Genomic DNA, 15,318 nt, shown 5'->3' on the forward strand with positions numbered 1-15,318 from the left:
CCGACGGACAGGAGGAAATATATATAGGAGAAACCATATGATACCGTGGTGACTGTAGTTAGAGAAAATAATTCATCAGACCTGATTAAAAAACCAGGGCGGGCCGTGGACCGGACACACCGTTGGAGAAAGTAATTTATCAGGTAAGCATAAATTCTGTTTTCTCAAACATTGGTGTGTCCGGTCCACGGCGTCATCCTTACTTGTGGGAACCAATACCAAAGCTTTAGGACACGGATGAAGGGAGGGAGCAAATCAGGTCACCTAAATGGAAGGCACCACGGCTTGCAAAACCTTTCTCCCAAAAATAGCCTCCGAAGAAGCAAAAGTATCAAATTTGTAAAATTTGGCAAAAGTGTGCAGTGAAGACCAAGTCGCTGCCTTACATATCTGGTCAACAGAAGCCTCGTTCTTGAAGGCCCATGTGGAAGCCACAGCCCTATTGGAGTGAGCTGTGATTCTTTCAGGAGGCTGCCGTCCGGCAGTCTCATAAGCCAATCGGATAATGCTTTTAAGCCAAAAGGAAAGAGAGGTAGAAGTCGCTTTTTGACCTCTCCTTTTACCAGAATAAACAACAAACAAGGAAGATGTTTGTCTGAAATCTTTAGTAGCCTCTAAATAGAATTTTAGAGCACGGACTACGTCCAAATTGTGTAACAAACTTTCCTTCTTTGAAACTGGATTCGGACACAAAGAAGGTACAACTATCTCCTGGTTAATATTTTTGTTGGAAACAACTTTCGGAAGAAAACCAGGCTTAGTACGCAAAACCACCTTATCTGCATGGAACACCAGATAGGGCGGAGAACACTGCAGAGCAGATAACTCTGAAACTCTTCTAGCAGAAGAAATTGCAACCAAAAACAAAACTTTCCAAGATAATAACTTAATATCTACGGAATGTAAGGGTTCAAACGGAACCCCTTGAAGAACTGAAAGAACTAGATTTAGACTCCAGGGAGGAGTCAAAGGTCTGTAAACAGGCTTGATCCTAACCAGAGCCTGAACAAATGCTTGAACATCTGGCACAGCTGCCAGTCTTTTGTGAAGTAAAACAGATAAAGCAGAGATCTGTCCCTTCAGAGAACTTGCAGATAATCCTTTCTCCAAACCTTCTTGTAGAAAGGATAGAATCTTAGGAATTTTTATCTTGTTCCATGGGAATCCTTTAGATTCACACCAACAGATATATTTTTTCCATATTTTATGGTAAATTTTTCTAGTTACAGGCTTTCTAGCCTGAATCAGAGTATCTATTACAGAATCTGAAAACCCACGCTTTGATAAAATCAAGCGTTCAATCTCCAAGCCGTCAGTTGGAGGGAAACCAGATTCGGATGTTCGAATGGACCCTGAACAAGAAGGTCCTGTCTCAAAGGTAGCTTCCATGGTGGAGCCGATGACATATTCACCAGGTCTGCATACCAAGTCCTGCGTGGCCACGCAGGAGCTATCAAGATCACCGAGGCCCTCTCCTGATTGATCCTGGCTACCAGCCTGGGGATGAGAGGAAACGGTGGGAATACATAAGCTAGGTTGAAGGTCCAAGGTGCTACTAGTGCATCTACTAGGGTCGCCTTGGGATCCCTGGATCTGGACCCGTAGCAAGGAACCTTGAAGTTCTGACGAGACGCCATCAGATCCATGTCTGGAATGCCCCATAATTGAGTTATTTGGGCAAAGATTTCCGGATGGAGTTCCCACTCCCCCGGATGGAATGTCTGACGACTCAGAAAAACAGAATTTATGTTTACCTGATAAATTTCTTTCTCCAACGGTGTGTCCGGTCCACGGCGTCATCCTTACTTGTGGGGACACTCTCCTCCCCAACAGGAAATGGCAAAGAGCCCAGCAAAGCTGGTCACATGATCCCTCCTAGGCTCCGCCTACCCCAGTCATTCGACCGACGTTAAGGAGGAATATTTGCATAGGAGAAACCATATGGTACCGTGGTGACTGTAGTTAAAGAAAATAAATTATCAGACCTGATTAAAAAAACCAGGGCGGGCCGTGGACCGGACACACCGTTGGAGAAAGAAATTTATCAGGTAAACATAAATTCTGTTTTCTCCAACATAGGTGTGTCCGGTCCACGGCGTCATCCTTACTTGTGGGAACCAATACCAAAGCTTTAGGACACGGATGAAGGGAGGGAGCAAATCAGGTCACCTAAATGGAAGGCACCACGGCTTGCAAAACCCTTCTCCCAAAAATAGCCTCAGAAGAAGCAAAAGTATCAAACTTGTAAAATTTGGAAAAAGTGTGCAGAGAAGACCAAGTCGCTGCCCTACATATCTGATCAACAGAAGCCTCGTTCTTGAAGGCCCATGTGGAAGCCACAGCCCTAGTGGAGTGAGCTGTGATTCTTTCAGGAGGCTGCCGTCCGGCAGTCTCATAAGCCAATCGGATAATGCTTTTAATCCAGAAGGAGAGAGAGGTAGAAGTTGCTTTTTGACCTCTCCGTTTACCAGAATAAACAACAAACAAAGACAAAGTTTGTCTGAAATCCTTAGTAGCTGCTAAGTAAAATTTGAGAGCACGAACTACATTCAAGTTGTGCAACAAACGTTCCTTCTTTGAAACTGGATTAGGACACAAAGAAAGGTACAACTATCTCCTGGTTAATGTCTTTGTTAGAAACAACTTTTGGAAGAAAACCAGGTTTAGTACGGAAAACCACCTTATCTGCATGGAACTCCAGATAAGGAGAAGAACACTGCAGAGCAGATAATTCTGAAACTCTTCTAGCAGAAGAAATAGCAACCAAAAACAAACTTTCCAAGATAATAACTTAATATCAACGGAATGTAAGGGTTCAAACGGAACCCCCTGAAGAACTGAAAGAACTAGGTTGAGACTCCAAGTAGGAGTCAAAAATTTTGTAAACAGGCTTGATTCTAACCAGAGCCTGAACAAAGGCTAGAACATCTGGCACAGCTGCCAGCTTTTTGTGAAGTAACACGGACAAGGCAGAAATCTGTCCCATCAAGGAACTTGCAGATAATCCTTTTTCCAATCCTTCTCGAAGGAAGGATAGACTCTTAGGAATCTTAACCTTGTCCCAAAGGAATCCTGCAGATTCACACCAACAGATATACCAAATTATGTGGTAATTTTTCTGGTTACAGGCTTTCAGGCCTGAACAAGAGTATTAATAACAGAATCTGAGAACCCTCGCTTTGATAAGATCAAGCGTTCAATCTCCAAGCAGTCAGCTGGAGTGGGTCGAACGGACCTAGAACAAGAAGGTCTCGTCTCAAAGGTAGCTTCCATGGTGGAGCCGATGACGTATTCACCAGATCTGCATACCAAGTCCTGCGTGGCCACGCAGGAGCTATCAAAATCACCGACGCCCTCTCCTGATTGATCCTGGCTACCAGCCTGGGGATGAGAGGAAACGGCGGGAACACATAAGCTAGTTTGAAGGTCCAAGGTGCTACTAGTGCATCCACTAGAGCCGCCTTGGGATCCCTGGATCTGTACCCGTAGTAAGGAACTCTAAAGTTCTGACGAGAGGTCATCAGATCCATGTCTGGAATGCCCCACGGTTGAGTGACTTGGGCAAAGATTTCCGGATGGAGTTCCCACTCCCCCGGATGCAATGTCTGACGACTCAGAAAATCCGCTTCCCAATTTTCCACTCCTGGGATGTGGATAGCAGACAGGTGGCAGGAGTGAGACTCCGCCCATAGAATGATTTTGGTCACTTCTTCCATCGCTAGGGAACTCCTTGTTCCCCCCTGATGGTTGATGTATGAACTTGGCCCTCGCTAGCTGAGGCCAAGCTTTGAGAGCATTGAATATCGCTCTCAGTTCCAGAATATTTATCGGTAGAAGAGAGTCTACCCGAGACCAAAGACCCTGAGCTTTCAGGGATCCCCAGACCGCGCCCCAGCCCATCAGACTGGCGTCGGTCGTGACAATGACCCACTCTGGTCTGCAGAAGGTCATCCCTTGTGACAGGTTGTCCAGGGACAGCCACCAACGGAATGAGTCTCTGGTCCTCTGATTTACTTGTATCTTCGGAGACAAGTCTGAATAGTCCCCATTCCACTGACTGAGCATGAACAGTTGTAATGGTCTTAGATGAATGCGCACAAAAGGAACTATGTCCAGTGCCGCTACCATCAAACCTATCACTTCCATGCCCTGCGCTATGGAAGGAAGAGGAACGGAATGAAGTATCCGACAAGAGTCTAGCAGTTTTGTTTTTCTGGCTTCTGTCAGAAAAATCCTCATTTCTAAGGAGTCTATTATAGTTCCCAAGAAGGGAACCCTCGTTGACGGAGATAGAGAACTCTTTTCCACGTTCACTTTCCATCCGTGAGATCTGAGAAAGGCCAGGACAATGTCCGTGTGAGCCTATACTTGAGGAAGGGACGACGCTCGAATCAGAATGTCGTCCAAGTAAGGTACTACAGCAATGCCCCTTGGTCTTAGCACCGCCAGAAGGGACCCTAGTACCTATGAGAAAAACCTAGGAGCAGTGGCTAATCCGAAAGAAAACGCCACGAACTGGAAATGCTTGTCCAGGAATGCAAACCTTAGGAACCGATAATGTTCCTTGTGGATAGGAATATGTAGATACGCATCCTTGAAATCCACCTTGGTCATGAATTGACCTTCCTGGATGGAAGGAAGAAGTGTTCGAATGGTTTCCATCTTGAACGATGGAACCTTGAGAAACTTGTTCAAGATCTTGAGATCGAAGATTGGTCTGAACGTTCCCTCTTTTTTGGGAACTATGAACAGATTGGAGTAGAACCCCATCCCTTGTTCTCCTAATGGAACAGGATGAATCACTCCCATTTTTAGCAGGTCTTTTACCCAATGTAAGAATGCCTGTCTTCTTATGTGGTCTGAAGACAACTGAGACCTGTGGAACCTCCCCCTAGGAGGAAGCCCCTTGAACTCCAGAGAATAACCTTGGGAGACTATTTCTAACGCCCAAGGATCCAGAACATCTCTTGCCCCAGCCTGAGCGAAGAGAGAGAGTCTGCCCCCCACCAGATCCGGTCCCGGATCGGGGGCCCGCATTTCATGCTGTCTTGGTAGCAGTGGCAGGTTTCCTGGCCTGCTTTCCTATGTTCCAGCCTTGCATAGGTCTCCAGGCTGGATTGGCTTGAGAAGTATTACCTTCCTGCTTAAACTTAGGTTTATTTTTGGTCTTGAAAAGACCTATCCCGAGGAAGGGCGTGGCCCTTGCCCCCAGTGATATCAGAGATAATCTCTTTCAAGTCAGGGCCAAAGAGTGTTTTCCCCTTGAAAGGAATGTCAAGCAATTTGTTCTTGGAAGACGCATCCGCTGTCCAAGATTTTAACCGAAGCGCTCTGCGCCACAATAGCAAAACCCAGAATTTTTTCGCCGCTAACCTAGCCAATTGCAAGGTGGCGTCTAGGGTGAAAGAATTAGCCAATTTAAGAGCACGAATTCTGTCCATAATCTCCTCATAAACAGAAGAATTACTAATAATCGCCTTTCCTAGCTCATCAAACTAGAAACACGCGGCTGCAGTGACAGGGACAATGCATGCAATTGGATGTAGAAGGGAACCTTGCTGAACAAACATCTTTAGCAGACCTTCTAATTTTGTATCCATAGGATCTTGGAAAGCACAACTATCTTCTATGGGTATAGTGGCGCGCTTGTGTAGAGTAGAAACCGCCCCCTCGACCTTGGGGACTGTCTGCCATCAGTCCTTTCTGGGGTCGACTATAGGAAAACAATTTTATAAATATGGGGGAAGGTACTAAAGGTATACCGGGCCTGTCCCATTCTTTACTAACAATGTACGCCACCCGCTTGGATATAGGAAAAGCTTCGGGGGGCCCCGGGGCCTCTAAGAACTTTTCTATTTTACATAGTGGTTCTGGCATGACCAGATAATCACAATCATCCAAATTGGATAACACCTCCTTAAGCAGAGCGCGGAGATGTTCCAACTTAAATTTAAAATTAATCACATCAGGTTCAGCTTGTTGAGAAATGTTTCCTGAATCTGAAATTTCTCCCTCAGACAAAACCTCCCTGGCCCCCTCAGACTGGTGTAGGGGCCCTTCAGAAACCATATCATCAGCGTTCTCATGCTCTACAGAATTTTCTAAAACAGAGCAGTCGCGCTTTCGCTGATAAGTGGGCATATTGGCTAAAATGTTTTTGATAGAATTATCCATTACAGCCGTTAAATGTTGCATAGTAAGGAGTATTGGCGCACTAGATGTACTAGGGGCCTCCTGTATGGGCAAGACTGGTGTAGACGAAGTAGGGGATGATGCAGTACCATGCTTACTCCCCTCACTTGAGGAATCATCTTGGGCATCATTTTTACTAAATTTTTTATGACATAAAATACATATAGTTAAATGAGAAGGAACCTTGATTTCCCCACATTCAGAACACAATCTATCTGGTAGTTCAGACATGTTAAACAGGCATAAACTTGATAACAAAGCACAAAAAACGTTTTAAAATAAAACCGTTACTGTCACTTTAAATTTTAAACTAAACACACTTTATTACTGCAATTGCGAAAAAGTATGAAGGAATTGTTCAAAATTCACCAAAATTTCACCACAGTGTCTTAAAGCCTTAAAAGTATTGCACACCAAATTTGGAAGCTTTAACCCTTAAAATAACGGAACCGGAGCCGTTTTTATATTTAACCCCTTTACAGTCCCTGGAATCTGCTTTGCTGAGACCCAACCAAGCCCAAAGGGGAATACGATACCAAATGATGCCTTCAGAAAGACTTTTCTATGTATCAGAGCTCCACACACATGCAGCTGCATGCCATGCTGTCCTCAAAAAACAAGTGCGCCATTACCGGCGCGAAAATGAGGCTCTGACTATGATTAGGGAAAGCCCCTAAAGAATAAGGTGTCAAAAACAGTGCCTGCCGATATAATCATATCAAAATACCCAGAATAAATGATTCCTCAAGGCTAAATATGTGTTAATAATGAATCGATTTAGCCCAGAAAAAGTCTACAGTCTTAATAAGCCCTTGTGAAGCCCTTATTTACTATCTTAATAAAAATGGCTTACCGGATCCCATAGGGAAAATGACAGCTTCCAGCATTACATCGTCTTGTTAGAATGTGTCATACCTCAAGCAGCAAGAGACTGCACACTGTTCCCCCAACTGAAGTTAATTGCTCTCAACAGTCCTGTGTGGAACAGCCATGGATTTTAGTTACGGTTGCTAAAATCATTTTCCTCATACAAACAGAATTCTTCATCTCTTTTCTGTTTCTGAGTAAATAGTACATACCAGCACTATTTGAAAATAACAAACTCTTGATTGAATAATGAAAAACTACAGTTAAACACTAAAAAACTCTAAGCCATCTCCGTGGAGATGTTGCCTGTACAACGGCAAAGAGAATGACTGGGGTAGGCGGAGCCTAGGAGGGATCATGTGACCAGCTTTGCTGGGCTCTTTGCCATTTCCTGTTGGGGAGGAGAGTGTCCCCACAAGTAAGGATGACGCCGTGGACCGGACACACCTATGTTGGAGAAATCCGCTTCCCAATTTTCCACTCCTGGGATGTGGATCGCAGACAAGTGGCAGGAGTGATCCTCCGCCCATTGAATTATCTTGGTCACTTCTTTCATTGCCAGGGAAGTCCTTGTTCCCCCCTGATGATTGATATATGCAACGGTCGTCATGTTGTCTGACTGAAACCTTATGAATTTGGCCTTTGCTAGTTGAGGCCAAGCTCTGAGAGCATTGAATATCGCTCTCAGTTCCAGAATGTTTATCGGGAGAAGAGACTCTTCCCGAGACCATAGACCCTGAGCTTTCAGGGATTCCCAGACCGCGCCCCAGCCCACTAGGCTGGCGTCGGTCGTGACAATGACCCACTCTGGTCTGCGGAAGCTCATTCCCTGGGACAGATTGTCCAGGGTCAGCCACCAACGGAGTGAATCTCTGGTCTTTTGATCTACTTGAATCGTCGGAGACAAGTCTGTATAATCCCCATTCCACTGTCTGAGCATGCACAGTTGTAATGGTCTTAGATGAATTCGTGCAAAAGGAACTATGTCCATTGTTGCAACCATCAATCCTATTACTTCCATGCACTGCGCTATGGAAGGACGAGGAACAGAATGAAGTACTTGACAAGAGCTTAGAAGTTTTGATTTTCTGACCTCTGTCAGAAAAATCCTCATTTCTAAGGAATCTATTATTGTTCCCAAGAAGGGAACTCTTGTTGACGGGGACAGAGAACTTTTTTCTTTGTTCACCTTCCATCCGTGAGATCTGAGAAAGGCTAGGACGATGTCCGTATGAGCCTTTGCTTTTGACAGGGACGACGCTTGAATCAGGATGTCGTCCAAGTAAGGTACTACTGCAATGCCCCTTGGTCTTAGAACCGCTAGAAGGGACCCTAGTACCTTTGTGAAAATCCTTGGAGCAGTGGCTAATCCAAATGGAAGTGCCATAAACTGGTAATGCTTGTCCAGAAAAGCGAACCTTAGGAACTGATGATGTTCCTTGTGGATAGGAATATGTAGGTACGCATCCTTTAAATCCACGGTAGTCATAAATTGATTTTCCTGGATAGTAGGTAGGATCGTTCGAATAGTTTCCATTTTGAACGATGGTACCCTGAGAAATTTGTTTAGGATCTTTAGATCCAAAATTGGTCTGAATGTTCCCTCTTTTTTGGGAACTATGAACAGATTGGAATAAAATCCCATTCCTTGTTCTCTTATTGGAACTGGATGTATCACTCCCATCTTTAACAGGTCTTCTACACAATGTAAGAATGCCTGTCTCTTTATTTGGTTTGAAGATAATTGAGACCTGTGGAACCTTCCCCTTGGGGGTAGTTCCTTGAATTCCAGGAGATAACCTTGAGAAACTATTTCTAGCGCCCAAGGATCCTGAACATCTCTTGCCCAAGCCTGAGCAAAGAGAGAAAGTCTGCCCCCCACTAGATCCGGTCCCGGATCGGGGGCTATCCCTTCATGCTGTTTTGGTAGCAGTGGTAGGCTTCTTGGCCTGCTTACCCTTGTTCCAGCCTTGCATTGGTTTCCAGGCTGGTTTGGGTTGTGAAGTATTACCCTCTTGCTTAGAGGATACAGAATTAGAGACTGGTCCGTTTCTGCGAAAGGGACGAAAATTAGGCTTATTATTAGCCTTAAAAGACCTATCCTGTGGGAGGGCGTGGCCCTTTCCCCCAGTGATGTCTGAAATAATCTCTTTCAAATCAGGTCCAAATAATGTTTTACCTTTGAAAGGAATGTTAAGCAATTTTGTCTTGGAAGACACATCCACTGACCAAGACTTTAGCCAAAGCACTCTGCGCGCCACGACAGCAAACCCTGAATTTTTCGCCGCTAATCTAGCTAATTGCAAAGCGGCATCTAAAACAAAAGAGTTAGCCAATTTAAGTGCTTGAACTCTGTCCATAACCTCCTCATACGAAGATTCTTTACTGAGCGATTTTTCTAGTTCCTCGAACCAGAAACACGCTGCCGTAGTGACAGGAACAATGCATGAAATTGGTTGTAGAAGGTAACCTTGCTGTACAAAAATCTTTTTAAGCAAACCCTCTAATTTCTTATCCATAGGATCTTTGAAAGCACAACTATCTTCGATAGGAATAGTAGTGCGTTTGTTTAGAGTAGAAACCGCCCCCTCGACCTTGGGGACTGTCTGCCATAAGTCCTTTCTGGGGTCGACTATAGGAAATAATTTCTTAAATATAGGGGGGGGAACAAAAGGTATGCCGGGCCTTTCCCACTCTTTATTTACTATGTCCGCCACCCACTTGGGTATAGGAAAAGCGTCGGGGGGCACCGGAACCTCTAGGAACTTGTCCATCTTACATAATTTCTCTGGAATGACCAAATTGTCACAATCATCCAGAGTAGGTAACACCTCCTTAAGCAGTGCGCGGAGATGTTCTAATTTAAATTTAAATGTCACAACATCAGGTTCAGCTTGATGAGAAATTTTTCCTGAATCTGAAATTTCTCCATCAGACAAAACCTCCCTCATGGCCCCTTGAGATTGGTGTGAGGGTATGTCAGAACAGTTATCATCAGCGTCCTCTTGCTCTTCAGTGTTTAAAACAGAGCAATCGCACTTTCTCTGATAAGTAGGCATTTTGGATAAAAGATTTGCTATGGAGTTATCCATTACAGCCGTTAATTGTTGCATGGTAATAAGTATTGGCGCACTAGATGTACTAGGGGCCTCCTGTGTGGGCATAACTGGTGTAGACACAGTAGGGGATGATGTAGTATCATGTTTACTCCCCTCATTTGAGGAATCATCTTGGGCAATATCATTATCTGTTGCATTACTGTCCTTACTTTGTTTGGACACTATGGCACAATTATCACATAAATTTAAATGGGGAGACACATTGGCTTTCATACATATAGAACATAGCTTATCTGATGGTACAGACATGTTAAACAGGCTTAAACTTGTCAACAAAGCACAAAAAACGTTTTAAAATAAAACCGTTACTGTCACTTTAAATTTCAAACTGAAAACACTTTATTACTGAATATGTGAAAAAGTATGAAGGAATTGTTCAAAATTCACCAAAATTTCACCACAGTGTCTTAAAGCATTAAAAGTATTGCACACCAAATTTCAGAGCTTTAACCCTTAAATTAACGGAACCGGAGCCGTTTTTACATTTAACCCCTATACAGTCCCAGAATGAGGCTCTGTCTATAACTAGAAAGGCCCCCATCTGAAAAAGGTGTCCAACACAGTGCCTGCCGTTTTTCTAAACGTTCCCCAAGATTATAATACAAATAATTAGTTAGAATCTGCATAATATGCCTAGTAAAGCAATTGTTTTAGCCCAGAAAAATGTCTACCAGTTTTTAAGCCCTTTTTGAAGCCCTTTATTCTTTTATGTTTAACTAAAAAAATGGCTTACCGGTCCCCATGAGGGGAAATGACAGCCTTCCAGCATTACATGGTCTTGTTAGAAATATGGCTAGTCATACCTTAAGCAGAAAAGACTGCTAACTGTTTCCCCCAACTGAAGTTACTTCATCTCAACAGTCCTGTGTGGAAACAGCAATCGATTTTAGTTACTGTCTGCTAAAAATCATCTTCCTCTTACAAACAGAAATCTTCATCCTTTTCTGTTTCAGAGTAAATAGTACATACCAGCACTATTTTAAAATAACAAACACTTGATAGAAGAATAAAACTACAAAAAACTCTTAACCATCTCCGTGGAGATGTTGCCTGTGCAACGGCAAAGAGAATGACTGGGGTGGGCGGAGCCTAGGAGGGATCATGTGACCAGCTTTGCTGGGACTCTTTGCCATTTCCTGTTGGGGAAGAGAATATCCCACAAGTAAGGATGACGCCGTGGACCGGACACACCAATGTTGGAGAAATAAAGGTTATATAATGTAGGAAAGGTGATGAGACTCATTCATATGAAATGGAAGGTTTCAGGATTTGGCCTTGTACCTAGACCCTAATGAAAGGGGACCAGTTTTCATTGAGTGCTACAAGGGTAAGCTAAGACATGAGACTTAAAATAATAATTATGGTTTCATACCGTTTGTTCTGATAGGTTAATGCGAACAAGAGTGTTTCCAGATGCCTTGGCTAATGCTGTGACCAGACTGGTTTTGCCCACACCTGGTGACCCCTCCAAAAGAATAGGTTTGTTTAGTTGTAATGCACGTAGCAGTCTCTGTGCATTCATGGAGGTAGTGCCTGCATCCAATGCATAACCACTCACACTGCTTTCCTGGAAAGATGGACCTATAAGAAAGAAAAAACATTATAAATCTCCTTTCTTGCATGGGAAAGGCTACCTCACAAAAATATACAGGAAACATGCTTTTGAAAATGATCTAGACTGCCAATTTGTCAATTGTTTAATGATGCTGTGGCATTAAAGGGATAGATCAATTTGCTTGTGTGGTAGCCAAAATGAAAAAAAATAAATAAGTTCCCCGGAATCTGTTAGCTTGTGCTTACCTTTTGGTATATAAAATGGTGGAATTCCAAAACAACTTTGAGTCCAAGTTATTTTTTTTTGCATTGTGTGATCATAAATGTTTAGCTCAGCCTCCACATCTTCAGTAGTGTTGACTAATGAAGAGAGCTTCTCTCTCAAAAACCTCATGCACTCATTTCGAGCTGACAGGGCAGAATCAGAAGAATACGTAGCACCTATACAAGGATATAATATATTTCTCCATTTACCAGTCAATAAAACACATGTTAAAGTAAAAATTAACATTCACAACAATGCTAAAAAGTTCATAAAAAGAAAATGTATGCTTACCTGATAAATTTGTTTCTTTTTAGATATGATGAGTCCACGGATTTCATCCTTACTTGTGGGATTACGCCTCCTGATCAGCAGGAGGCGGCAAAGAGCACCACAGCAGAGCTGTATATATAGCTCCTCCCTTCCCTCCCACTCCAGTCATTCGACCGAAGTTAGGAAGAGAAAGGAAAAGCCAAGGTGCAGAGGTGTCTGAAGTTTAACAAAAATTAACAACCTCTCTTATTAGAACAGGGCGGGCCGTGGACTCATCGTATCTAAAAAGAAACAAACTAATCAGGTAAGCAAAAATTTTCTTTTCTTTTTAAAGATACGAGGAGTCCATGGATTTCATCCTTACTTGTGGGATACAATACCAAAGCTATAGTACACGGATGAAAAGGGAGGGACAAGACAGGGAACCTAAACGGAAGGCACCACTGCTTGAAGAACCTTCCTCCCAAAAGCAGCCTCAGCAGAGGCATAAGTATCAAATTTGTAAAATTTTGAAAAAGTGTGAAGAGACGACTAAGTTGCAGCTTTGCAAATCTGCTCAACAGAAGCATCATCTCTGAATGCCCATGAGGAAGCCACAGTCTTAGCGGAATGAGCCGTAAGTCGTTCAGGAGGCTGCCATCCAGCAGTCTCATATGCAAAACGGATGATACTCTTCAGCCAAAAAGAAAGAGGTAGCCGTAGCTTTCGGACCCCTACGTTTCCCTGAAAAAACAACAGAGAAGACGTTTGTCGAAAATCCTTAGTCGCTTGTAAATAAAACTTTAAAGCACGAACTACGTCTAAATTATGTAACAAACGTTGCTTCTTAGAAACAGGATTAGGACACAAAGAAGGAAGAACAAGCTCCTGATTAATATTCTCGGTTGACACAACCTTAGGAAGAAAACCAGGTTTAGTACGCAACACCACCTTATCCACATGAAAAATAAGATAAGGAGAATCATATTGTAATGCCGAAAACTCAGATACTCTCTGAGTAGAAGAAATGGCATCAAAAAAACAGAATTTATGTTTACCTGATAAATTTCTTTCTCCAACGGTGTGTCCGGTCCACGGCGTCATCCTTACTTGTGGGATATTCTCTTCCCCAACAGGAAATGGCAAAGAGCCCAGCAAAGCTGGTCACATGATCCCTCCTAGGCTCCGCCTACCCCAGTCATTCGACCGACGTTAAGGAGGAATATTTGCATAGGAGAAACCATATGGTACCGTGGTGACTGTAGTTAAAGAAAATAAAATATCAGACCTGATTAAAAAAACCAGGGCGGGCCGTGGACCGGACACACCGTTGGAGAAAGAAATTTATCAGGTAAACATAAATTCTGTTTTCTCCAACATAGGTGTGTCCGGTCCACGGCGTCATCCTTACTTGTGGGAACCAATACCAAAGCTTTAGGACACGGATGAAGGGAGGGAGCAAATCAGGTCACCTAAATGGAAGGCACCACGGCTTGCAAAACCTTTCTCCCAAAAATAGCCTCAGAAGAAGCAAAAGTATCAAACTTGTAAAATTTGGTAAAAGTGTGCAGTGAAGACCAAGTCGCTGCCCTACATATCTGATCAACAGAAGCCTCGTTCTTGAAGGCCCATGTGGAAGCCACAGCCCTAGTGGAATGAGCTGTGATTCTTTCGGGAGGCTGCCTTCCGGCAGTCTCGTAAGCCAATCTGATGATGCTTTTAATCCAAAAAGAGAGAGAGGTAGAAGTTGCTTTTTGACCTCTCCTTTTACCTGAATAAACAACAAACAAGGAAGATGTTTGTCTAAAATCCTTTGTAGCATCTAAATAGAATTTTAGAGCGCGAACAACATCCAAATTGTGCAACAAACGTTCCTTCTTTGAAACTGGTTTTGGACACAGAGAAGGTACGATAATCTCCTGGTTAATGTTTTTGTTAGAAACAACTTTTGGAAGAAAACCAGGTTTAGTACGTAAAACCACCTTATCTGCATGGAACACCAGATAAGGAGGAGAACACTGCAGAGCAGATAATTCTGAGACTCTTCTAGCAGAAGAAATCGCAACTAAAAACAAAACTTTCCAAGATAATAACTTAATATCAACGGAATGTAAGGGTTCAAACGGAACCCCCTGAAGAACTGAAAGAACTAAATTGAGACTCCAAGGAGGAGTCAAAGGTTTGTAAACAGGCTTGATTCTAACCAGAGCCTGAACAAAGGCTTGAACATCTGGCACAGCTGCCAGCTTTTTGTGAAGTAATACCGACAAGGCAGAAATCTGTCCCTTCAGGGAACTTGCAGATAATCCTTTTTCCAATCCTTCTTGAAGGAAGGATAGAATCCTAGGAATCTTAACCTTGTCCCAAGGGAATCCTTTAGATTCACACCAACAGATATATTTTTTCCAAATTTTGTGGTAAATCTTTCTAGTCACAGGCTTTCTGGCCTGAACAAGAGTATCGATAACAGAATCTGAGAATCCTCGCTTCGATAAAATCAAGCGTTCAATCTCCAAGCAGTCAGCTGGAGTGAAACCAGATTCGGATGTTCGAACGGACCCTGAACAAGAAGGTCTCGTCTCAAAGGTAGCTTCCAAGGTGGAGCCGATGACATATTCACCAGATCTGCATACCAAGTCCTGCGTGGCCACGCAGGAGCTATCAAGATCACCGACGCCCTCTCCTGCTTGATCCTGGCTATCAGCCTGGGGATGAGAGGAAATGGCGGGAACACATAAGCTAGTTTGAAGGTCCAAGGTGCTACTAGTGCATCCACTAGAGCCGCCTTGGGATCCCTGGATCTGGCCCCGTAGCAAGGAACTTTGAAGTTCTGACGAGAGGCCATCAGATCCATGTCTGGAATGCCCCCCAGGTGAGTGACTTGGGCAAAGATTTCCGGATGGAGTTCCCACTCCCCCGGATGCAATGTCTGCCGACTCAGAAAATCCGCTTCCCAATTTTCCACTCCTGGGATGTGGATAGCAGACAGGTGGCAGGAGTGAGACTCCGCCCAAAGAATTATTTTGGTTACTTCTTCCATCGCTAGGGAACTCCTTGTTCCCCCTGATGGTT

The 15,318-nt window shown here is 43.6% G+C and overlaps 1 protein-coding gene across 1 annotated transcript in view; it reads right to left on the minus strand.

Annotated features, from left to right (window-relative positions):
* The window catches only part of MDN1 (midasin AAA ATPase 1), a 1,255,339-nt gene that overhangs the window by 732,668 nt on the left and 507,353 nt on the right, over positions 1–15,318 (minus strand). The window contains 2 exon segments of the mRNA XM_053710546.1: positions 11,551–11,759; positions 11,979–12,173. Of these exon segments, the coding sequence (XP_053566521.1) occupies positions 11,551–11,759; positions 11,979–12,173 (404 nt within the window).

This window comes from Bombina bombina, chromosome 4 (assembly GCF_027579735.1).
Source record: "Bombina bombina isolate aBomBom1 chromosome 4, aBomBom1.pri, whole genome shotgun sequence".
NCBI classification, from domain to species: Eukaryota; Metazoa; Chordata; class Amphibia; order Anura; family Bombinatoridae; genus Bombina; species Bombina bombina.